Here is a 26,274-nt window from a genome sequence, read left to right as displayed (position 1 = left end):
AACATGTAAGAGCTACATGGAGTTCATCCTAATGGTAAAAATAGTTGAACATTTGTGATCAGCCAAAAAAAAAATTTCAGCAACTCATCTCTATCTTCTGTCTGTTCTTACAACAAGAGGAAGAGTAAGGCATGGATATAAACAAATTAAAAGAAAATCCCTAGATATCACTTAATAAAAACTGAACTCAAATAATAAAAACTTAATTTAAAACTTAGTAAAAACTGAACTATATATTATAGTTTTAAACTTTCTTGAGTTGTTGCTATTCCCATTTGTTGTTTTTCTCTGATAATATTTAAATAAAAACAAATACACTAAAGACACTCCTGTATTTATAGAAAGGGCACCTATTGCACTCTGACCATTGTGCAAGCCCAGGTGATCATTCCTTGGCACGCTCTTAAAAAGTTGGGGGTTTGCTGGTCAGTGTCACTTAAGTACAGTATATTAAACTAGCTGGAATTGGGCATGAAGAATCAATGATAACAATTAGCCAATTCCTATTTTCCAGTCAGACGTTCGGGACAGCACAGAAGTATGGAAGAGGAGTACTTTTTGCCAACAGGTAACAGCTCATTGGGAAACAGTATTATCTACATGACCTGAGTAAAACAAGTAGCAAAGTAGTTTGATCACACTTTAAGAGTAAAAAAACATTTTGGCTTTCAAGCAGTGAACACAAATTGCAGGTAGACTTTGCTAAACTTATCTGATACTTTGTGCTTCTAAAATATATTCTAAGATATCTGGGCTTCATATAACTCCATAGCCAAAAATAATGAAAAAATTAAAAGTAGCAATCTGAGTCTGGAAATACATAACCAAGGACACGATTTTACTTACTTCAGTAGTTCTATCTACTTCAGAGGGACTGTTCAAATGCTTTAAGTAGGTATAGAAATATCTAACATCAAGCGCTGGAGTTGTATCTCTTTTAATATGATTGACCTCCTTTTTTTGACCTCCATTTTGACCTCCTAAAATCTGTCCATTCAGATGAAAAGTGATTACATTTTAAAAAGGTGTACTGATTAAAACATTCAATATATTTACAAAGCTGGCTGGAACTTTGTCACACAAACCCAGAACCAAAAAAGTGGGGACTTACAAGTTGGGCTTTGAAGACTGTGCAATGAATCATGACAGAGTAATGCCATAGATAGATAACTTCGTAAATGTTGTGCCTGAGATGTTAAAGATCTCTCCAGTAGCAAGTTGTCACCTTTGCAAACAGATCAAGCAGACTGAAATAACAAGGTAAGTCTTCATATTACCCATGAAGGAGATGGAAGAGTGTTTCCCGAGCTAGGAAGCTAGGGACCTCTCCTCTGCTTACAGTAAATAAGAATATTGCTCTAATTTCATCGATTGTTTCACTTCCTGACTTGAGATAAAATTTTGAGGTTACAAAAAAAAAACAGCTAGGATATTGTTTACATAATTAATCTAAGTAGAAACTTACTAGTTTTTGCTGATATTTATATTTGAAATGGCAATCAGAATGAGCAAATATGCTGTTAGGAAACCTAAATCCATTTTCCTCTTTCACTTACACAGTTTTGAGCAAGGATTCCTGTTCTACCTGGGGTGGAGGGCATTTTTCAACCTTTGATAAATACCAGTATGACTTCACTGGGACCTGCAACTATATCTTTGCAACTGTATGTGATGAAACCAGCCCAGACTTCAACATTCAGTTCCGCCGTGGGCTGGACAAAAAAATTGCAAGGATCATTATTGAGCTGGGACCTTCTGTTGTCATTGTTGAGAAAGGCAGCATTTCTGTCAGGAGTGTTGGGTAAGATTCTGCAATGAATTGGGGGGAAAAGTATGTAAAGAAAGCAAGGAGTTATAAAGCAGTTGGACTAAAGAAAACTACTTTGTATCAAAAATGAATTAACAAATTAGAGAAGTTAGCATACCTAACTGGACTCTACTCCTATTTCTTCCTATCAAGCATCCACACTCTCTAGATAAGTGTTTCATTTGCAGTTATTTGAATCAAACTTAGAGTACATTTGTATAGGCAAAGGGATAATAAACTATTCTCAGACCAAAACAGTTCTCACATCGACACTACAGTCTCCTAGATACTACCAGTCTTCTTATGCTTATCTCTACTACAAGCACGGATGAAACAGCTTATACCTTTTAGTAGGCATTAGCTGAAATTCCTGTGTTTTGCTTAGAGTTCATTTTATTTGACATGGAGATAACTGTGAACCCTCTGTACTAAAGATAGCACATACACAGGATACAAGAGAAACTTTGAACTATACCACCAACAGAGAAATCTTGGAGGGCCTTACAAAGAAGTTCTTCTTTATGAGAGCACTGACTGTTCATGTTATTCCAAGGATTACTGTGTCCAGAAAGTATCTGTGTTACTGAGGAATTCTGCATCATTCATTCTTCTACACAAATTGCTCCCATACAAGGACATTTCTCCATGGAATTTTTCAGCATTTTTATCAGATAGGCAGTGCTGAGTTTTTGTCTGTGAGTACATGCGGCTACTGGAAATAATTGACTGTGGATTGTCTGTATCTTATTACACTTACCTATGTACAATAACCATCATGACAAAAAGACATCTTGCATCTATACCTTAATTTAGTAAACTGTATTTATAAAAACCTCCTTTATTAGTTTATGTTCCAGTAAAACTATATGAATCTACAGGCCTAACCCAATGATCTGCATTTTAAATTTTTGTCCTTACGTTCACAAGAACCAAATGCCATGATTGACCTTGTCTAGTGTTGCACATAGCTCTGCTTCAGGTGGAAGGCTGGTCTGGGCTTCCTTGGAAGCCTTGGTCTGGGCTTCGCTTGGAAGGGACCTTGGAAGAAACTTCCAAACCAAGTCCCTTCCAAGCAACTTTCCTATGGTTGTATCCCATACTTACTGAATACTTAGCAAAATATATTTGTTCTTTCTTTCTTAGTTTGTAGCATTAGAATTCAGCCACAACAATGAAAACATAATTCTGCTACAACATCCCCATTTTGAGTTTCTCTAACCTTGTCAGTTTTTAGTCTTAGTAGTAACTCCTATATTAACAAGCTATAGTCCATAGAAGCTCTTCAGGATAATCAACAATAGTTCTACCACACATACTGTACTGTTACAAGTTCTTGAAACATATAACTATACCCTAATGAAACCAAACCAAGTGAAGATGCCAAGTCCCATGCAAACATTTTCACTAGCATAATTAGTATGCAATCATCTCCTGGTGATTCTTTTATGAAACTGCTGACAATGATTTTCAATCAACAGAAGTTTTAATGTATACTAAAATGTTACAGTTACAAAGGAAAAAAATATATATTTCATGCTACTGCTACTACTACATTACTCACATTGTATGTGTATTATATCTAAAGAATATAACTAATACCTGCATAATATTGGTATGAGAAGGTCAGTTTCTCTTCTCATCATATTACAGTGTCGTTAAGTTGCCTTACACCAGCAATGGAATTCAAATAGCACCTTATGGACGCAACATCCGTCTGGTGGCCAAGCTGATGGAGATGGAGCTAGTTGTCATGTGGAACAATGATGACTATCTCATGGTTAGTAAAATGTTCTCATAAAGCAGAAGAGAAAATTCTCACAGACTTACGGGAATGACAAGACCTCTTTAGACTTAATGGATTCTTTTTGCATGTGCTTACTACTTGGATATTTATTCTTTTCCTGCTTCCTCCACTCCTCTTTAAATAAACAACTTTGCTTTTTATACCTGCATGTTCCTTTCATTTCTATCATTGGCAATGCCACCATTAAAAAAGCCACCGATGTTGAGACTTGAGGATGCTTTCACAGATTTTAAACTTTCCTTAGGATATTCCAGGAGCTACAAAGTTTTGTTAAAGGGATGCTGACGTTGTTTAAAGCTGTTAGAATTTAATAGTGTATGCCATAGTTTTGTCGTTTCTACTGTGCTTCTCCTGGGCATCTTTTCAGAAATATGGTGCTCCTACCAGCTCCTTTGTTTCTTTCTTTTTTCTGAATCTTTTAATGTTTTCCCTCCAAATTCCCTTATATATTTCAGATGAGGAGATAGATACATTTTCTCAGCATGACCTGTGATAGTAATACCACAAAAGACACTGAATTAATTGTATATTGTTAAGTCTGCTAAGGGTGATTTTATGTAATAACTTGTTTGGGAGATTTACCAACATTACTATCACAGATATAACAGGAAATGCTACTGTGATGGTTAGACACTATATTCTACGTATAGTCAGATTATTTCCTCTGATCCAAGGTTTTCATAATAATTCATTGATTGAAGCCAGCTCTTTACTCTCCAGAGCAATAGATAACTGAATAACCTTCTTCTGAAAACAGATTTTCTTCCTGTAACTTTCAATTTCTTAAGATAAAAAAATGCTCTGTCAACAAAGAAATGAGCAAGGAAGCAGCATCATTTCCTTATCTATTTTTTCTGGCTCCTTAGAATATTAGTCCCCTTAATTCTCTGAAAATGTCTTAGAATCTTATTCTTTTATTAAATCAAAAAATCACAACACTCCCTGTTTGTCTATTGGGAAAAGAAGTTAATGCTTCCAAAACTTTTCCTCCAATCAAGTCACTGAAATTAATGAGAAGGATCACCTTTAATTGGATCCTTGAACTGAGTTTGTTTGAGAAAGGTAATGCTGTATAGATAATTTTGCTTAGGGTGATCCTTTTAAATGTTTTATTTTATTTTAGGTTTTGACTGAAAAAAAATATATGGGGAAAACCTGTGGAATGTGTGGAAATTATGATGGTTATGAATGGAATGAATTTGTGAGTGAAGGTAAGATCTGAGGACAGATTGGATGGAAGGAGAACTAGTTAAACTTAATCAAATAGGAAATTTAATACTATATTAACATTGCTCTGGCTGCTCACTCAGTTTCAGAATTGAGTAAAGCATTTTCGTAGGTCACCAATATACATATCACATGATTATACTACACACTATTATTTGCTGTTGTTATAATATTGTGGGTTCCTCAGACAAGTGATAAGGACTCATATTTTAGAAACAGGCAGTAAGGATTACACTCTCTCTCACCTAACTTTCAGAACAGTCTAGGTTCATGGCAAGGCACAGTGAGGGAAATTATTATGTTAGGCAGAAGAAAGAATGAGGCTATAATAAAAAAAAAACATAGTGGACAAGAATATTAACAAGTAATGTGTCCCAGTAAGGGTGGATCTTTAGAACAAAATAGTCAGTGCTGAGGACTTGATACCTGCACTATATGTGGTTTAGGGAGTTGACTTCAGAGTTACTCTAATCTGGTCTGTTGAGCTAATGCCCATTAGTAGTTAGAGCTCATTACACATGCTCTTGGAGAGCATTTTCTGGCTTGGTTTAATCTTAAAGGAACTCTGGATGCCAAGACCACTCCACAAGGGACATGAGTTTAAACTCACATGTAGGGGAAAAGTATAAGAATGCAGCGTGAGGAGAAGAGGCATGAATTAGCAGTTGGCAAAAGATAACACAGCTGGCAGATAAACAGTAGCAGCTGGTATCATGTCAGATAATAGAAGTGATAGATTAGGAAATAGCTCAGAGAAATGATCAAGGTGAAAAAAAGTATGCTTTACTGAATAGACTCCAGGTAAACGGCAAAAGAAGTAATAGTTATCATCAGGAAGATTGATCAGTAGGACCTTTCACAAAGAGTAGAATCTGAGTTTTGCTACATCACTGCAACAATTAAACAAATCCACGATGGCTTTTTCCTGACAAATTATAACCCTTCAATTTACAGGTAAATTGCTGGATACCTACAAATTTGCTGCATTACAAAAAATGGATGATCCATCAGAGATCTGCCTATCTGAGGAGATACCAGTTTCCTCTATTCCTCACGAAAAATACGTAAGAAAGATCTTGACTTTTCTGCAGCATTATTCTTAACAGAGGTGGAAAGATAGATAGAAACTAACAACAGAAAGGCAGTGGTTTCATAAAAATGACTTCCATGAAAATGGACAAAGTCAAAATTTGTATAGCATGATACGAGAAAGAAAAAGAGTTCTTTGCATTAAACTAGTAGGGGGATCTTTTCCCAGAAGAGAAAAACAGAGAAACACTAGTTTTATACCATGTCTTTAACAAGAAAAGCAGGAATAAAGAACAGGAGTTTGTATGGGTCCTGTGAGGAAGATACTTTTCTGAAATATTACTACAAATAGTAGTTCCAAATATTCCTTGTTCCAATTAATACTTGTATTCACACTGAAAAATTACTTCGATCTGGTGGAGAACTTCTGTTGGCTGGGAGGTTTAATCTTTTTACATTGTTTCTCTTTGAGACTTTATACTACAGTAGGCAAGGTGGTAGGTGATAAAAACCTATCAAACATTTGTTCAAAGGGGAATGAATGTTGCTATCTTCACATCACGGGTGTTTGTCCTGGAATTGAATCTCCATGAGACAACATCCCTGCCTGGAGTGTTTTCAGCCATTTTTAGGGGGATTGATTTTCAACTTAATGAGAAGTGGAACTAATTCAACATATCGAGATCCTTCTGTTCTACAATGGATTTATATTCCCTTCTATTTGTGATTTGCTTATGCATTTTAAGTAAAATACATATTACTAAGCTATAAGGGTAAAGAACAAACAAACCAACAAGAAAATCAAAACTAACAGTGATATTCTATTGTGGTTTTCACATGGCAGAAACACTACTAGGAACAATTTTCTTTGTCTTTTTATTTAGGCCATGATCTGCTCTCAGCTACTTAATTTGGTGTCACCAACATGCAGTGTGCCAAAGGATGGATTTGTCATTCGTTGCCAGCTTGATATGCAGGACTGCAGTGAGCCAGGACAAAACAATTGCACTTGCTCTACTCTGTCAGAATATTCAAGGCAATGTGCTATGTCCCATCAAATGGTGTTCAACTGGAGAAGTGAAAGCTTTTGCTGTGAGTTCAAATGTTTTATTCATAGGAGATGGTACTTAACCTTGCTATATCTTATATAGATGGAGAATGATGATTAACTGGAATTTAAATCAACTTATAGAAAAGTCTCTATCATTTTGAATCAAACTATTTTCTTAAGAAAACAACAGTGATCTTCGGCTTTACCAAAGAAGAGCATGGAAACCTCAAAGGAGAAGGAGGAAGGATGAAATGTACCTCCAACACCTTGATCAGTGACTATTAAAGAGAGAAGCTCTGGTGTCATATTCTTCTGTTCTCCTCTTGATCTTCACACTGACTTTTCTTTCATTCTCTCTTCATACTTACTGAAAATATTCCCTATTAAGCTCCATTATTATCCTCAACTCTTTAAAATTGCATTTCTTTTAAAATAATTTTTCCCAAGGTTATCTGTCTTACATAAATTGATAACCCATTTTTTTCTGTGGTCTGCAATTAGTTTTAATCCTTCAAAATTGTAAACTCCTCATGGCATTTTATAGATTCATATAAATATTAGTAAGACACTGTGTGCATTCACAGAGTTGTACAGTAATTCTTACTAATCACAGTGAAATAATAGCCTGGTTTTCTCCCAGACATAGCAGTTTTCATGTTCCCAGTAGACCATTACTAGGAGTGGTAATAAAGCAATAAAAGGCAAAGCTTAAAAAAAAAAAAAGAACAGTAACCCTTGTTCCCTTGTTTCCCAAAAAGCCAAAGCTGAGAATCTAAGAATTTGCAAATAAATGCCAAATATACAAGGGTAATGAACTTTTTAATCTTTTTTGTTTCTTTGTCTGCCTTATCTCTAACTACCTCTATTTCCTTACCTCACTTATTTTTACTGTTCCAGGTAAGGAAAAATCTCTGCTTGAATTTATCACATAATAAAACATGTGCTGAGTTCTATATATTAGAATTGCTAGGTAGATACAGTCTGAAAAGCAGATAATGTCTGAGAAGCAGGAACTATACAGAACATCAAGAGTTACATTCTTTAAATCCTTGAAGTATTACAGCAAATCTGATTTGTGGTAGTTTATTAGGCTACAACATAGTCTGTTTGACATTCTTCAAGCTTCTGAAATGAGTTTCTATTAAATAGGGCATGAAAAATGAATACAAGCTAGAGTGAATATGATGGTAATGCTGAATACTCAGATGATGAACTCAGTACTGAGGCACAATAAAAGAACGTTAGTGCCAGAAATCACATCTTCTCCACCCTAGGTGGTAGATGAGAGATTCTTCTATGTTTACACTTTGAAAATCTTAACACTTTCACTGTTTGTTGCAGCTGTGGGAAAATGTTCTGCTAACCAAATCTATGAGGAATGTGGTTCTCCATGTATTAAAACCTGTTCCAACCCAGAGTACAGCTGTTCCAGTCACTGTACCTATGGTTGCTTTTGTCCAGAAGGTATCATTTCTGTATTCATCATATCCTAAATGGCCCATACAAATGCTTTTGGCATATGTCCAGTCAAGTGGAATAGACTTCTTAATAATGAACTAGCAGTGCATTTCAGGGCATTGTGCTGCTAGAACTGCCATTTCTCAGGTACCATAGTATAGCTGGAGTCTTGAACTGTCATGGTCCTTAAAGATCCTTGGTCACTATTTGAAAGAACAGACCTGTGAAAGCATTTTCCTCAGAAGATCACGATATACGACAGGATAATTTTACGCGGCCAGCTTAGAGTTCTGTACTATAATATACATTGACTGAACTTCATTAATTTCCTATCCCAAACAGGTATCTAGCCTTCCAGGGCACCAGCAAAAGGTAGCATACCTCAGAGAAGTTCTGCAATATTATATATTTTGTAAAATCCCTTTAAACTAGTCCAAGATGAACTTCCTACAAAAATTGTGATTATGACTATCATTTGCACAATTTCTTGACGTTTCAGAACAGAAATATCCTCCAGGGTTACTATGATGTAGACATTTATGTCAATATCATCACCATTTTATATTAGTCAAAAGTAATTTGTCGTGAGTTACATGTTTAAAGCTAGACTTAGTAGTTTATGAAATACAATGTATCCATTCTTCAAAATTCCCAACTGAATTAGTGTCATAGTATTAAAAAAAAAAAAATTAAAAAAAAATTGAAAAAATAACATTCAAGGTCACTGCTATTTCAAATGAAGTTCAAATTTCAAATGAAGACAATTGTCTGCACTTTCATATAACAAAGTAGCCAAATGGTGTTATCATTTATAAAGAGTCAGTTTTATTTTAATTAAGAGAAAAATGTCCTTCATGTTGTATCTCTAAGTACAGGCACTGGCTGTGCAATAATATCTTTCTCAAGCTAATTTTGGAAGGCACTCAAGCTATAATATCTGTAGTGCTGAGTAAAGATTTGGAAAAGTACTTATTTTGTGTATTTTCTTTGGCAGGAACTGTTCTTGATGATATCTCAAAGAATCGAACATGTGTTCACATTAAACAATGTCCATGTACACTGAATGGGAAAACATACGCTCCTGGTGAGACAATGAAAGCAGCGTGTAGGATCTGGTGAGTAGCAACCAGTACTTTCATGAGAGGATGGAGAGTATCCTGACCAATTGATTGGAAAATTTAGCCTAACTTTTTGGGGGACAGCTGCAAATGTGTCATACCATCTCTGAGACCACCTTCTTTAAGTGCCCCAAATCATACATTTGTAACTGAAGATGTACACATCTCATTTCCTGATTAATCTGTACAAATATAAATGCTCTTTCAGGCCACACAAAACAGTAACATTTTTATCTACTCTGTGAAAGTAGAGGTAAAATTAGTACAAAACAAATATTCAGTATTTACAATTTCTTTCTGGCAATCTCAACATTTCTGATGACCAAATCAGCACTTAAAACTGAATTTCTGTTTTGCAACAGAAAATAATTACGTAAGATGATATTTTTGTAAATTTGGAAATTTTTCCCAAAAAAACGAGGAATAATTTTTGTGTGTGTTACTTCTCTTGTTCTCATAGTTCTAATAAATAAAATAAAGGATAAATAATGGAATTTGGTGCTCAGATTTGCAACAATGAATGCACTTTTTATGATTAATCAATATAGGAAAGTTTACTGACAATTTATACAAGAGTTCAGCAACTTTGAGTTAAGTTGAAGTAATTCAACTGATATACATAGACAAAGAAAATGAAAGCATAAGGAGAAAAGTGATACAAATGACATCTTCCACTACTAGGAAGTGGCTGAGTTTTTAGAGTGTAAAGAAAAGAAATTTCAAAACAGTGGAAATGAAAGTTCAGAATGTATGTGTGTATTACACTGTGTTCACTAACCAATTTTGCATGTTGATCAGCTACAGCAAAACCTCCAGACAGGAGGATCAAATCCTCTGCTGGTAAATAGTGCCTTAGGAGAATAACCTTACACAGAATTTCTTGTTTTCCTCAGTAAATGCACAATGGGCCAGTGGAACTGCAAAGACTTGCCCTGCCCTGGAAGGTGTTCACTGGAAGGAGGCTCCTTTGTTACCACATTTGATTCTAGATCATACAGGTTCCATGGGGTTTGCACTTACGTTCTTATGAAGGTAATTTCTAGCAGTCTAGAAACACAAAACGTCAAATAGATATATTTTAGTCTGTCTTTGGTTTCCTGTTGGAACACAAACTGAGGTCTTCCTATGATAGACGTTTATTCTACAAATCATTGTTATTCACAGATTTCCCTTTTCACTGTTTTCCTCCAGAGTTCCAGCCTGCCACACAATGGAACCTTAATGGCTGTATATGAAAAGTCTGGTTATTCTAATTCTGAGACGTCACTTAGTGCTGTAATTTACCTATCTACAAAGGTAAGTATTCCCTCCTCAGGTTCTATTCAGTATTTCAGTAACCCGATTGGGAAAATAAACACTTAAACTCATTGGCAGTAGCCTGAACTGAAAAATTATGGGGGATAGATACTCAAGATACGTTCCAGTTCATGCACACACAGTAAAGATCTCAGTTGCCACATCAACTCAGGAAGTTAGAGTATTTTCAAGGTGAAAACTGAAAGCAGTATGGAATAACGTGAGAAAAAGCTTGTAACAATCCTTTCCTATGATATAGGTCATTGACAGTACTATTAAGTTAAAGAACATACGAAAACCATCACTACAAATAATTGTTTCTGATTCCATGTTCTTTTCTTACAGGACAAAATTGTGATTTCTCAGAATGAACTCCTTACTGACGATGATGAACTTAAGCGGCTACCTTACAGATCAGGTAAAGAAAATATGTATAAAATCCAAATTACATTAAATGTCTGTTTTACACAAACACAGCATCTTTTCTCTTGCAATTGACAATAGCAGAGGTTTTAGAGGAACCTTAGAATCTTTCCAATTGCGTCTCTCCCTGCGTTGAGAGTTGTGTGTGGAAGGAGAAGACTTGTAGACAGAATGCTAGAACACTGGTATATGCATTACAATGATTACTCTACAATATCCTATGCATCAAAATCTTTATTTCTAAATATCCTTGTTCTTTTAGGAGATGTCACTATTTTCAGACAGTCCTCAATGTACATTCAAATGTTCACAAACTTTGGGCTGGAAGTTGTAGTTCAAACATCACCTGTGTTCCAGGCCTATGTGAAAGTTGGATCACAATTCAAAGGCAAAACTTTAGGTAAGAAATCTAGTCCCCATGTGAAGGAGAAAATGTAGGGAGTGTAATGTTGAAAGCTTAGTAATCATTCTTTAAGGAATTAACTTTCTTCTCTAGATTCAAAGAACAAACAACAAAAATACCTGCATTGGAAAAACAACATGCTAAGAATTTGGTTTGTGCTGACAAATTTAAAATTAATCAAAGAAATTAGATGGGTGACATTTTTCATGTGTAATATAATACTGTTCTTCGCGATTTAATGTGTGCCTTTTTCAGTACGTTCTTTACTACACAATGAAGGGGCAACACATTAGTCTGTGTGGTCTCTACATCTTGGAGCACATGTTCCTTGAACACAGTGCACGATCACTGTAAACGCAATGAGCCTAAGAATCTAAAAGCTTCTCAGCTGATAAGCACCAGATGGAGATGTTTATGTTTATTGCACAGCAACATTAACCACAAAGGGATATCATGCATTCTAATTATCTATAGGAAGAGGCTTTAGCCTTTATAAAAGTCTAAATGTATATTCTTTGTGATTACAGATTTTAGATACATAAGAAAACGTGTAAGTGCAAACGTATATCATGGGCTTTCTCTTTTACATGATTTAAAACCACTGAAAAAACTTTTTTCTAAAAGGCTTCTAAAAACAAGATGAAAACTTCTGTATGAATTTGTCATTGAATAGACATGAACAATCTTAACTTGAGAAGGCATAGGCTCAGGGGTTGAATGTGTACATAATCAAGATTCTCTGGCTACTTGACTATTCATTGACACTCCATGTAGAAGTTTTGAATCAATTTTCTCACTATTATAGAATGAAACACAGATAATTGTGTACACATTCTTTAATTTTTAGCCATCCCCTGTATTTCTAATGTTACTAGGTTTGTGTGGCAATTACAATGGAGACACTACAGATGACTTCATGACTAGCATGGATATCACTGAAGGGACAGCCTCCCTGTTTGTAGACTCCTGGAGGGCAGGAAATTGCCATCCTGCTTTAGAGAGAGATACTGACCCTTGCGCTTTGAGTCAACTGAACAGTAAGTAGATGATCCTGTTGTAACTGATCTCTTCAGCTAGCTTTGTCTGACACTTCCATAAGCCCATACCAGGGAAATGAGAGAGTTTGAGAGAAGCAGAGACTGAGACAAGTGAACATCACAAATTCTGTCACCAACAAGACATTTCTGATTTCTAGAATACATATCTAGTAAAAGCTTATCAGATCCCATTCTAGAGATCTGGGATTGAGATGATGAATGAGAGTTTTTGGGTGATATTTCCAATGAAATTGCAGTGTCCATGGATGTGTTAGACTTGCTCAGCAGTGCTGTGACTGAAATCCAGGCTTTGCGTTCTCAAGTCTCTATAGCTATTGGTCGTAAAAAAAACAAAAACAAAAACAAAACAAAACAAAACAAAACCAAACAAAAAACAACAAAGAAAGAAAGAAAAAAAAAAGCTCTACAGAGCTGATTGAACAAAAGTATAGTCTGCAAGCTAACAAGCTAAGTTGTCCTTTTGTTCAACTAGGTTTTTTCAGTTCCAGTTTCAGCTTTTTTTTGTTTCTTTTTCATTTTTTCATTTCTTTTTCCTAACTTTCTCTGTTTAATGTACATAATCTCTTTCATTAGAAATGTCTGCTGAGACTCATTGCTCCATTCTTACCAAGAAGGGTACAGTGTTCGAGAAATGCCATGCTGTGGTGAACCCTATTCCTTTCTACAAGGTAGGAAATTATGATAGACGGTGTACAGAGGGAGTCCAAATATGGACCAGAATTTACTCATATACAGTATTCTACTAATTTCAATCAGGAATGCATGGAAGCGAAGGAAAACGTTCGTTTTTGAAAGTTATATTTCCACTACACTTAAAGTCTGTTTGTTCATAGCCACCAGTACCATTCCTATGAATCAGAGCTTATTTTTGCTCGTGTTGCAGTTCTCCATGTTGACAACTTTAACTATACAAAGTATTGATTTTCACATGTGCATAATTTAGCTCATTATATTTTCCAATCTTCACAAAACAGTTTGAAAATTAAAGAAGAAAAGCAGTGAGTAAACAAAGACATTTTGGGGTAATAAGTATATTTTATTCATGTCAATCAGGCAATTAATCTGATCTTTTTCACCAGTTTTAGCTATTCAACTATATGTATTTTGAATGACTTACCTCTGTGATTCAGCACAGAATCATAGAATCATTTAGGTTGGAAAAGAACTGTAAGATCATCAAGTCCAACCGTAAACCTAACACTGCCAAGTCCACCACTAAACCACGTCCATCAGCAGCACATCCACATGTCTTTTAAATACCTCCAGGGTTTAGCACTTCCAAATGTCTGCTCCCCAATAACAGAGTACTCTCCCTGTCTTGGGTTTCAGAGATGTGTCTACCAAGCCTGTAATTATGAAGAGACCTTTCCTTATATTTGTTCTGCTCTGGGATCATATGCACGAACTTGCAGCTCAATGGGGTTAATCCTTGAGAACTGGAGAAACAGTATGGACAATTGTAGTAAGTACCTGTACCAGCTCCTAATAGTCTGCCATCAGATGAATGCATGCATACAGGTCTATCTGTTTCCATTTAGAATATTCCCATGTTTGATTCACCTATGACAAAACTGAGTAAGAGCAAGAACATATTTTAAAACTACTTGTCAGTCATTAGAAAATAACTACTTATTGTTCAGGTAGACCAACCAACAGGTATAAAACCTATATTCCCGGGATTTGTTGACTTCACAGATGCATCGTAACAAAAAATATAAATGGTAAAGCAGTATTCTAAACAGTGTCCAAATCATCTTAAGAGTAATGAGGAAAGTAGTGAACATGAAGAGGAAAGCAGAAATGGGATAACAGATATCCAACCTCTGAATACCCTTGTAGTCTGCTTCAGAAAAGGATTGTTATTCCAAGACTACATGAAAAAGAATACTCATATGCTTTAAGGTGAGCATGTGGATGCTTCCAGGACTTGATAATTAAGTGAAGGAATAGACAGATAAAACTATACTGTACTGTAAGATGAAAAAGACCTAGGAAAAACTCTGGTTGCAGATGTGATTTTGCTATTATGCTATTTAGACACAGGCACAGGTTTCACATTTACTCAAAGATACGTTGTTATTTCTGCAAAGGTTCTATTTGCATTATTTTATTCCAAGGTACACAAAGAAACAATAAGATATTTAACCTTCATAAAACTTCCAAATAGCTACATGGTTGGTCTTAAGCCCTGCTCTGCAATATCTTTTGCTAGAGCTCCACATCCACGGGAAGAGAAGCACTAGAAAGCATTAAGCACTGAAGCTGTTGACACAATATATGCAGCACATTATGAGCAGTTATCTTTCACAAGGAAGAGTAAATGAAGCTTAACATACACTCTTGTCTTGTTTTACAGCCATTACTTGTACTGGCAATCAAACCTTCAGCTACAACACTCAGGCATGTGACAGGACATGCTTGTCACTTTCCAACCGAGCCCTGGAATGTCATCCAACTGACATCCCTATTGAAGGCTGCCATTGTCCTGAAGGGATGTACTTGAACCACAAGAATGAGTGTGTTCGTAAATCTCATTGTCCTTGCTATTTAGAAGATAGAAAGTATATCTTACCTGACCAATCGACAATAACTAGTGGGATTACCTGGTAAGTGTGTCAAGTTTAAAGATTAACAAACTGAAAATGGAGACGAGGGGTCTTCATGTATCTCTTTTGGGGGTTAACGGCAGTAAGCAGCTAAACACCATACAGCTACTTTCTCACTCCACTTCAGCCAGATGCAGAAGACAATCAGAAAGGCAAAAGCAAGAAAATTTGTGGGTTGAGATAAAGACAGTTTAATAACTTTCTTTATTATTAATAAGCAAAATGAAGCTTATTTAATAAGCAAAGCGGCAAGCACAATCAAAGTAAGGAATTAATTTGCTACATCCCATCAGCAGGCATATGTTTAGACATTTCCAGGAAAGCATGACTTTATCATGCATAATGGTTACTTATTTTTAATTATTTTATTTTATTTTTTATTACTTATTTTATTATTTACAAGCACCATAACTCCGAACATCCCTTCTTCTTCCTTCTTTACCTGAGCTTTCATTGCTGAGCATGATGTTGTGTAGTATGGAATATCTCTTTGGGCAGTATGGGTCAGCTGTACTGGCTGTGTTCCCTCCCAGCTTCTTGTGCACTCCCAGCTTACTGGGAGGGGCAGCATGAGAAGCAGAGACAGCCTTGACATTGTTCAGCAACAGCTAAAACAACATCGTGTTATCACCACTGTTTTGGTCACAAACCCAAAACATAGCACCATTGAGCTGCTACAAAGAAAATCACTTCCATTCCAGCCAAAATCAGTAGAGTCTCCTTCGCTTTTAATAGCAAAAGTTAATTTTTTAAGACATCCTTTTTGTCCTTTTCTAAAATACAAATATTCTTAAATGAACAAAAAGCATTTGACTTACCTTAAACTTGGAAATGTTAAGGAAAAAATTAGAAATAGGTAAGATCTGATTATTCTTAGTAGGAGATTTGTCAACAACATCTGGAGAGCTATATACAAACCTCAAGATTGACTTGACATGTCACCGTAATAGTCACTTTCAAAACCAATGTTACTGCTGTGTACTACAAAAAGTAAAGAGAGGCAAGTTGATTCACATTCCATTTTAAGGGATGGCGATGTTGTCCCAAAGTGAGGTTGTTTACCCAGTGTGCAGACGCCAATACACACACAGAGTAGAGGTATTATCTATTTATTTCATTTCTGCAGAGATGGGTGCTAGGTGGTAATCCACAAAGCTAGTGCCCCAGCCTGAAAACTCTTAGGAATATTTATACGGTTCAAAACACAGAAATACACACCCTTAATTGTAATTATTGGTTAGTACCTTATCTTAAGAATTTCTATTGGTTAGTACAGTCTCTCACTTTCATTTAAAGTTACAAGGTCTTTTAATTAATGTGCGCATGCTCCAGCACCGGGGGGGGGGGTGGGGGTGGCGGGTAGTCCAATTTGGTATCCAATTGAGTTGATGGTCACAATCTCCCTCTGCCACCTTTACCTTTCCCCCAGTTACTACAAATTTTTGTTGACTTTATGCCTTATTCAGAAGCTGTCTGATTTTCAGCCATTTTTGTGGTAGGATGTTCCTTATTATCAGCTTTCTGTTCTTCTTCAAGGGTATACTCATTATTAAGGCATTTATTGTTTATACCAAGTGTCTGGTTTCACAGGGCCTTGTGACATCTTTACTGCTCTTTATTCTTACCTAGTGAGAGATTCTAGCTTCTAAAATATGTTTTACCTTTTTAAAAGTGCATTCTACCTTCTTAAAGTACATCAGGGAGGAACTAGTAACATAAAGGAAATATTTGCAATGGTGAGAAACGTGAAGACATTTTGCAAAAAAATTAAAATTTCTTTCTTAGGAGAGAACTGCATTGAAATTCCTTTTTTTTTTCTTTCCCCACCCTAGCTACTGTGTTAATGGGAGGCTAAGTTGCACAGGCAAACCTCAAAACCCTGCAGGTATGGGTCTCAAATGGTTTACTTAGAAACGTATTCCTTTCCCCTATGTTGTAAAATTGCTACCTCACAATCTCTCCATTGTTTGGTTTTCCTCCTTTTCCCTAGAAAGCTGCAAAGCTCCTAAGAAATATGTATCGTGTTCTGATGCTTTAGAAAACAAGTATGGAGCTGCATGTGCCCCTACCTGCCAGATGTTGGCTACTGGAATTGAATGTGTGAGTTTCGCAGCCCTGGGATATTTACCCTCTTGAGAGAGGAATGGTTTAGTTGTTACTTAGAACTTCACTACGTTCCTTCTAGTGAAATGAAAGGTGATATTTCTTCTAATATGATACAGTTAAACATCCAATTTCTTTGCACAGACTATGGACACTAAAAATTTACATATATTCAAGAAGTGATTAAAGGAATTAAATTGCATTAATTAATGAATTAAATTCATTAAATTAAATAAAATAGAATAAAATAGAAATAGAAATAAAATAGAATAAAAATAAAATAGAATAAAAATCCATTAAGGGTTCCTAACTACACAGCTATCACCTCTGGCTCAGGTAGTCTATAAGCTGCATGTCACTGGAAACCTATAGAACATGTCGTTTATAATTCCTGTTCTATTCTTTCCCTGCTCTCTGCTGCTGATAGTCATAGGATGCAGGAGACTCAGATTTGGTGGACTTCTGGTCTGTCCTAATAGGTTTATCTTATGTCTTTATATTAAGGAAACAGATTAATTGGAAGAATTATAATAAGCTTCCTTGATATAAAGAAACTTCTGTTGTACTTTGTCTGAAAGATTGGTAGCAATGGAAGATAAATTTTTCAGAGTCTTCAAGTATGTTTAATACCTCACACAACAGTTATATCTTACAACTTCAGTGAAAATAGTTCAATTGACTAGTATATTAGTACAAAGAAAATTACAAAATTGAAATCAAGTCAAAACTAGAATTTAGCACAGGTTTACTCTTGACACCATCCACATGCAAGTTAAAATGCATCTCATGTTTCATTTCATTTTGCAACCTGTTAATCTTTACCAGATACCCACTAAATGTGAATCAGGCTGTGTCTGTGCTGATGGACTATATGAAAATCTCGACGGCAGGTGTGTTCCAGCTGAGGACTGTCCATGTGAATATGGTGGTCTTGCTTATGGAAAAGGTGAACAGATCCAAACTGAATGTGAGATCTGGTAAGAATCACAGTTTTCCATTGCGGAATCTCTATTTCACTAAACTGTACAACTACATTACAAAAGCATTTATTTGACAGGAGAGCTGGAAACGGCAACAGCTAAATGGAAGGAATGCATTGACAAAGTGCAGAGGTGATAAAGAGAAACTTAACATTTGACAATAGATATGTATAGATAAAAGAGCCATGGTACTGACTTCAGGGATAATTTCTGTCATACGCATATACAGGAATAAGGGCATCTAGTAAAGTCTGTAACTGTAAACTACATAAAGTCAAGGATTAACAGCTTCACCCAAACAAAGATGAGGGTACAATTTTCCTTCTTTTCTGTAGATATAAACAATCCCTCCTCCCTCCCCCTTCCAAAAAGAATATTGTTTCTATCTCTTCATCAGCATTCTCAAAGTACTTTATTCCTTTTCCAGTTACTAATCTAGTATTAAAAAAACACCACCGCCACCCAAACTACACAGACCAGTGGCACCTGTTCTCATTAAGAGCATAAATAAAGGAGTTTTATATTCTTTTTTCCGTTAAAAAAGAAAGCAAAAATGACTTAAGATTTTTCTTTATCATGAATTAATTTTCTAGGCAGTCCATAAGCTTTAGTTATGGTCCTTACATTAATTGTAACTTGGTCACAGTGTACACAAGTCAATTAAATGAACATTTTGTCTGTACAAGTGCACGTATATAAAAAGGTGGCATTTTCTTTGAAATCTGAATATGGTTTCTCTTCTCAATCTCAGCACGTGCACAAAAGGCAAATGGAAATGTGTTCAGAAATCAAAGTGTTCCTCAACGTGTAATCTGTATGGAGAAGGACACATCACTACTTTTGATGGACAACGTTTTGTGTTTGATGGCAACTGTGAATACATATTAGCTATGGTAATCTGCCTCTTACTGCTTATTTTGAAATTATCTTAGCAACAAGAAATAGCTTGATTTACATGGCTAATGAAAATATCCTGGGATGCATCTATAACCAATAGAGCACTTTGAATCTTTACAAATGTGTTTTTATATTTTCTGCTTATTTCAATACAGAAGATTAAATACTTCTCAAAACACAGTTTTTTCATGCAATTACAACCAATTTTAGACTTAATAACATGTTTAAATAGTCATTCTGTGTATTCTGTACCAGTCAACTATATCTTTTAGGGAAGTGATGTCAATTTGACTATGAAATCAGAGGTCATCACCTCCCAAAACAGGCAGAATCTGAGTCATGACATGTTTAAGCTTTCTTTACTTTTTTATGCTTTTATGTTTTAAGTTGCAAGACTCCAGACACAGAGCCCATTGGGTCTTTGTACTTTTCATGGTTTGTTTTGGGGTTTTTTTTAGGATGGCTGCAGGGTTAATCGACCTGTTTCCTCTTTCAAAATTGTTACTGAGAATGTCATCTGTGGGAAATCAGGGGTTACATGCTCCAGATCTATCAGCATTTACCTTGGGGTAAGATCTTCATCCTGCTGTTATCCAGCTGAGTAGCTATTTTAAGCCCATGTTTGCTTCCCTTTGGGAAGTTTTAGCTGTGTCTTTCAAGTGATGTCTTGTAAGTGAAATTATATGCTAAACCTAGAGCTTCAGTTTTAGTAGGAATTGCCATCAGTTGTTTTCATGTCAATGTTTCAGTCCCCAAATGTCTTGCTTATGTAGAAGCTGTAAAATTTTGAAGTTTACTGACTCAGAATTGAATTGCTTGGTCAAAAGATACCAATTTCCTCCCCCTGCCAAAGTTATGAAAACAATAGTATAAAATTGAGGAATTCTCATCATGGATGATTAGCAAAATCTCTCCAAGTCCAGATAATATCTGCAATTCAAAATATATCCAGGTCTTACCTGAGATATATTCGTAAATCTACAACAATGAGCAGTTACCTCATTTCCACTGCTGTGTAACAGCTTCCAGAACTGGGTAGGTTTCACTGTTGTCAGTTCAACGGGACAGTAATGCCCAATGGTATCAGATCGTCTTAGAGTCCTTCATTATTTGACAGAGGGAAGAGTATGAACAGATGAGATTTTATCCCAAGGAACAGTCACTACAAGCAGTACACATTTGCCACATTACTCACTAAATACTGGCAGTTTCAACTACTCAGTGCCATGGTGAAAAAGTTTGCTTGCTTAGGATCCAGTTGTTTGCTTAGGATCCAACTAGGGTTGGTCAGGCAGGACTTGCCCTTGGCTACCGGCTACTGGCTGTCTTGAATCACCTCCTTGTCCTTTTTTTTAACCTTTTTTACAAATGGGTGTAATGTTTCCCTTTTTCCAATCTCCAGGGACTTCACTTCACTGCCATGACTTTTTAAAAATAAGTGGGAATATCAATACAGGCTGTAATAGCACAGCATCTGATCAAATCCAATGTGACACAGGCTAAGGAAAATACTGAAACTTGCTATGTTATAACATCCAGATATATTTTACTGCAGAATTTGACATTCATACTGCGAGATGAAACCTTCACTATTTCTGGAGAAAACCCTGGAGTACGTTATAATGTGAAAAAGAACGCCCTTCACCTGATGTTTGATATCATTATCCCCAGAAAATACAACATGACCCTTATCTGGAATAAGCACATGAACTTCTTCATCAAGATCTCAAGAGAAACACAGGTATTGCAGAATAACTTCCTCAGTAAACTGTCCTTCAATTCAGATTGAACTGCACATTTGATGACAGTTGCCTTGATGGCAAAGGTTTTTCAGAGATGCTACTAGCAACTAATTTTCATCATTATCTCCAAAAAGGCAGAGATCTTCACTAGAGGCTGATTTTTAAGTGATTACCCTACTGCATTGGGAAATTTTTTAGCGAAATGCTTGTATTTTATACAACTGCATGGTTGACTTTGATCTCTAAATGACGACAGTTTGCAGTTTAGAGGAGAAATACAGTCATTCACTGATGAACAGAACCTCACACACAAGATGCTAAGAATGTATGAGAGAGTATTTGTAGATCACATTCACTACTAAAGCACAGGAAACTGTCAGTAATTGAAAGGGAAGGCAAGTAGTTTTAAGTCGCTGAACTGACATCACTGCTTTCATTCAATATAGGAAACTATATGTGGTTTGTGTGGGAACTATAATGGCAATATGAAGGATGATTTTGAAACTCGAAGCAAATATGTGGCATCAAATGAATTGGAATTTGTCAATTCTTGGAAAGAGAATCCTCTCTGTGGGGATGTCTACTTTGTAGTGGATCCCTGTAGCAAGAACCCTTATCGTAAAGCATGGGCAGAAAAGACGTGTTCCATCATCAACAGCGAAGTCTTTTCTGCCTGTCACAATAAGGTAAAAATTGATCTGGCTTTCTTTTTATTCATAGGCACAATTTGTAGTCTACCAAAATGCTCACATCCAACACTTGATTTTTCTCTTCCCCAAAATGTTTTAATAATATTTATATAAAAAATGTTTTATGGTTATGTTTTAATAAAGTATATATATATAAAATGTTTTGTGGCTCTCATTTATGTTAATCTTCATTCTTTCCTATTTGCACTTCATGAGCCCTTTTGTAAGCACAAAAGCTAAGTATGGCATTAACTGACAAGTTAAAAATTTCTGAGTGAAAAGATAGTAGAAATTAGTCAGCCTGTTGATGATGTGTGCTACTGATCAATGTTCTGTTTACTCTTTTGAAACCATTGAGTTTTTGTTAGAAAACCAAACTTAAGAAAACCCTGAAAACACTTTTTCTCATCAGTAGAACAGCGTTACTTAGAACATGCAGATCAGTCCAAGAGCAAGATATCATCAACCCCCCTATTTGTTTTAAATTGCCCACTTTGTTGAAAAGAAAGTATCAATCACAAGGTTCATCAGAACCAGGCCTTCTAAAGGAAAATATCCATTTTCAGGAGGTAAAAACAAGTGGGAAATGTAGATAATGTTGCAGTGCTCATGCATACCCATGGAAGGTGTATGACTGACAAACTTAGACATTTGTGCCTGAATGAATGTGGGGGGTTCCTTTTTTTTTAGCTGACTGTACATAATATGTTCAGGACTAGTATGAATTTAGAAATACATATCTGGCAAAATGTCATCAGTTTCTATTGTGCATGTGGAGACACCTACATTCTTGCTAAAAGGATTTGTATGAAGTGGGACTGCAATTGCTTTGACAAATGTTCAGAGGAAATACTAGTTACTCTCCCTTAACAGAACACGCATTGTTTAGCCCCGGGAAAAACATCTTCCTAACAAATAGGCACAAAAGAATCCTAGAAAATTCATTACTTCTTTTTCCAATGCAGGTGAATCGTATGCCCTATTATGAGGCCTGTGTTCGAGACTCTTGTGGTTGTGACATTGGAGGGGACTGTGAATGTATGTGTGATGCCATTGCAGTATATGCCATGGCATGCTTAGATAAAGGTATCTGCATTGACTGGAGGACCCCTGAGTTCTGTCGTAAGTTTCTTTAAGCTCTCTTTAAACAGATTTAAGAAATTATTATTGTTACTGTAAGTATTATTAATACGGCAGCATATAAACAGCACCTCCTAAAATGCATTTTGTTTATGGAAGAATCATTGGCTTCAGTCACCTGGGGTATGAAATCTGTAGTTTTCATTTGTGCTAAATAAACCAAACTACTGTATCTCTTTTTACCATGGAGTAATGAGAGAGAAAATAATGTTGTCACAGAGGGCAAACTGTTTCTTCTGCTACCACTGTATAGTGAACTGTTTGTCAGCAGAGGGAGTATGAAGCTGTAAAAAAAAAAAAACGTAAATCCTATTTAATTTGTGGTTAAATCACCTTCTGTGTGGATGTCAAGGAAATAGAGACAACTGTGTTGGCTAGAACACTGTAAAACAGGAAAAACATATCAAGGTGTTACAGAACACCATATATGGAGGAAAAAAGGAGGATGTGTTATAAATCAATGCTAGAATTGTCAGATTTGATGGTTTCTTTTCAACATTTCACTACACTATGCATTAAAAATTGTGGAAATGCCTGCATAGTGCATTTGCAAAAAGGAAACTGACTTCACTGGAACTTAAATTTCAATTTACATCAGAAGCTAATAACTTCAATGACAAAATTTTTGATTCAAACTGTTTATTAATTTTGCCTTCCCTTTAGTCCTTTGAAAATAGTATGCCATTAATTTGAAAAATTCTCATTTCTCTCTTGCTTTTACTTTTTTTAGCTGTCTACTGTGAGTATTACAATTCTCATAAAAAAACAGGAAGTGGTGATGCTTATTCCTATGGCTACAACAATAACAACTGCACCTGGCATTACAGGCCTTGTAATTGTCCAAATCAAAACTACAAATATGTCAACATTGAAGGTAATAAGCTATACTAGTGTAAACCAGGAAACAGTAGCGTAGTAATTATTTTCAATGCTGTTTTAAAATCAGTCTTACCACAGTAAAATAATGGTATTCTAATTTATGCTATTTTTGAAGCAGTTTTGTTGATCTTTACCTTACTACTGCTGCTTTAAATACATAATCAATTCAGTACCTGTACTACATTTAGCTTTATATTGAGCTCAGCCTATCTTGAGGAGAAATTTTCTGACTTGCACCAAATGAAAAGAATATGCTATACTTAGGTAAGAAAACATATGGAGAGACCAGTTAATATTCTTATTAGGCAAATGGATATAGTTGGAGAAACCAAAAAAAATACTACATAGGAAGACCCTTCTTCTGAGAATGACACTGGAAATGCTTGCTTGAATAGATGATGTTGCAATCAATACAATTTTTTAAGAAAAGAAATGTAAAATATTAGATTATATATAGTATAAGTTAAATGGTGTTCTGTGAGAAATATAAAACAAACTTCTCTTCCCCTTTTTTAGGCTGTTACAACTGCTCTCATGATGAGTACTTTGACCATGAGATGGAAAGATGCATGCCATGTGGTAAGCAGCAACCTACATACTCATTCTCTTTCTCTACAGTAACTGGAAAAAAATACTAAAACATTTGCATATTCTCAAATAAGGTGTTTTTCCTGGTACCTCTCAATTAGTGGTGAAACACTGGAAGAGATTTCCCAGAGAGGTGGTAGATGCCTCATCCCTGGAAACATTCAAGGTCAGGCTGGATGGGGCTCTGAGCAACCTGCTCTAATTGAAGATGTCCCTACTTATTGCAGGAAGGTTGGACTTTGAAAGGTCCCTTCCAACCCGAACTATTCTATGGTTCTATGATAATAATAGTGTTCATCCAAACATAATTCTCTTTCAAAATAAACCTATTACTGTACTGCTAGTATGTAAAACTTGAGTTGGTAAATATAGGAATCAAAAGAACTAATTAAAAGGAGGATTAGGTTAGTGTAGGGTGGGAAATGTTATAATACAGAAGCTGGATGAACCTGATGGATGTTAGTTAGTAACATGAAAAGTTATGTCCATTGTAAATGTGAGTATTTTTCAAAATGTGGATCTTCCTGAAAGTATATTGGTGTTCTGATCTGCATGTGGAACTGGCCCAGCGGAGCCATGGGTCTCAGATATATTCAACACCTTTCATAAAAAAAGAGAACATATAGAATAGGCTCAGACCTAGCTAATAGACTCTATTTAGCAAATCTTTTTTTAGAGATTTTTTTTTTTTACTTATTTTAACTTAAGATTTATTACTATATGGTTTACTTCAATGAAAACCTCATTAAATATTAATGAAAATCTTATTAAATAATGTTTTGGATAGACTTTATCTGCACAGTCTGGATTTTCATGCAGATGTAAAAAAAGTCAAGGACAGTTTTTGTCAGATTACAGAATCCTAACCTGTGTAACTAGGATCTCAGCTAGTGATCTCATTTACATACAAAACGCATGTTTCCGTTATCCCTGAAAAGTGAGGTGCCCTTAAGCAGAAAAATCATAAGAAAGGTAGTAAAAACCTACTCATGTTCATTATTATGATGAGATATCTTGATTGTCATTGGTTAAGTCCTTTGATGTGAAGTTTTCCACTGAAATATATAATATTAAGCATTTTCAGGAATATCTAACTAATTGACACAATCCCTAGAATCCAATATGAAACTTGCCTTACTTGGAATATTTTAAAATGCTTTCATTCACAAACTTGACCTGTTCTACCTTTACACAACAGGACATGAAAGCACTAGTACCACACCTGAAACGTCTTCACCTTCAACAGGTCAGTTTCTGTAGTTGACCAAACTAGTACTTACACACTGATATATGTCTTGATATGTGGTTATGAGGCAAGAAATATACTTTTTTTTTGTGATACAGTGGCATTGCCAGTTTCACATACATAAGGTGCAATGATGACAAATAATTTGGTGTCTTAATTATCACAAAAATTTCCCCAGAAATATTTGTTAGACACCTTAAGAAAAAAAAATTGAGAGAACAGTGTTTCCTGAGTATACTTAGGCACTTCCACATACCAGTAATGAAATACCTCTGTTAGTGAACAAGGACTTCTGCCCTGTCTCTGATGGACAGTGGGATCGAGTGCATCCCCAGCAAATTTGCAGGTGACAACAGGCTGAGTGGTGCAGTTGACACACCTGAAGGACAAGATGCCATTTAGAGGGACCTGGACAAGCTCAAGAAGTGGGCCCATGTGAACCTCAGGAGACTGAACCTTGCACCAAGTGCAAGGTCCCTGAAGCTGGGTCAGGGCAATCCTCGGTATCAATACAGGCTGGGGGATGAAGGGATTGAGAGCAGGCCTACCAAGAAAGACTTGGGGATAGTGGTGGATGAAAAGTTGAACATGACATGGCAATGTGCACTAGAAGCCCAGAAAGCCAACTGTATGCTGGGTTGCATCAAAAGAAGTGTGGCCAGCAGGTCAAGGGAGGTGATTCTGTCCCTCTACTCTGGTCTGGTGGGATCCCACCTGGAGTACTGTGTCC

The 26,274-nt window shown here is 35.9% G+C and overlaps 1 protein-coding gene across 1 annotated transcript; it reads left to right on the top strand.

Moving 5' to 3' along the window:
• Positions 1-540: 540 nt before the first annotated feature.
• MUC6 (mucin 6, oligomeric mucus/gel-forming) lies at positions 541-25,558 on the top strand. Its single transcript, XM_074148737.1, has 27 exons — positions 541-568; positions 1,561-1,801; positions 3,458-3,584; positions 4,735-4,822; positions 5,793-5,902; positions 6,752-6,959; positions 8,260-8,382; positions 9,371-9,491; positions 10,388-10,526; positions 10,686-10,790; positions 11,136-11,208; positions 11,476-11,613; positions 12,492-12,653; positions 13,248-13,342; positions 14,004-14,136; positions 15,031-15,280; positions 17,113-17,165; positions 17,271-17,380; positions 18,209-18,360; positions 19,115-19,256; positions 19,719-19,829; positions 20,816-21,001; positions 21,449-21,688; positions 22,657-22,813; positions 23,562-23,705; positions 24,227-24,289; positions 25,497-25,558. Exons 1-27 carry the CDS (start codon positions 541-543, stop codon positions 25,556-25,558), a joined length of 3,561 nt encoding a protein of 1,186 aa, XP_074004838.1.
• Positions 25,559-26,274: the final 716 nt, after the last annotated feature.

The sequence above is a fragment of the Numenius arquata genome, chromosome 6 (assembly GCF_964106895.1).
Source record: "Numenius arquata chromosome 6, bNumArq3.hap1.1, whole genome shotgun sequence".
NCBI lineage: Eukaryota > Metazoa > Chordata > Aves > Charadriiformes > Scolopacidae > Numenius > Numenius arquata.
This window is presented reverse-complemented; position numbering and strand designations above follow the sequence as displayed.

Excerpts from the sequence above, each read along its gene's own strand:
- MUC6 (XM_074148737.1), top strand. The coding sequence starts at position 541 with ATGGAAGAGGAGTACTTTTTGCCAACAG. Across the intron at positions 4,823-5,792 it reads GAATGAATTTGTGAGTGAAG|GTAAATTGCTGGATACCTAC; the intron begins GTAAGATCTGAG and ends TTCAATTTACAG. Across the intron at positions 10,791-11,135 it reads TAATTTACCTATCTACAAAG|GACAAAATTGTGATTTCTCA; the intron begins GTAAGTATTCCC and ends CTTTTCTTACAG.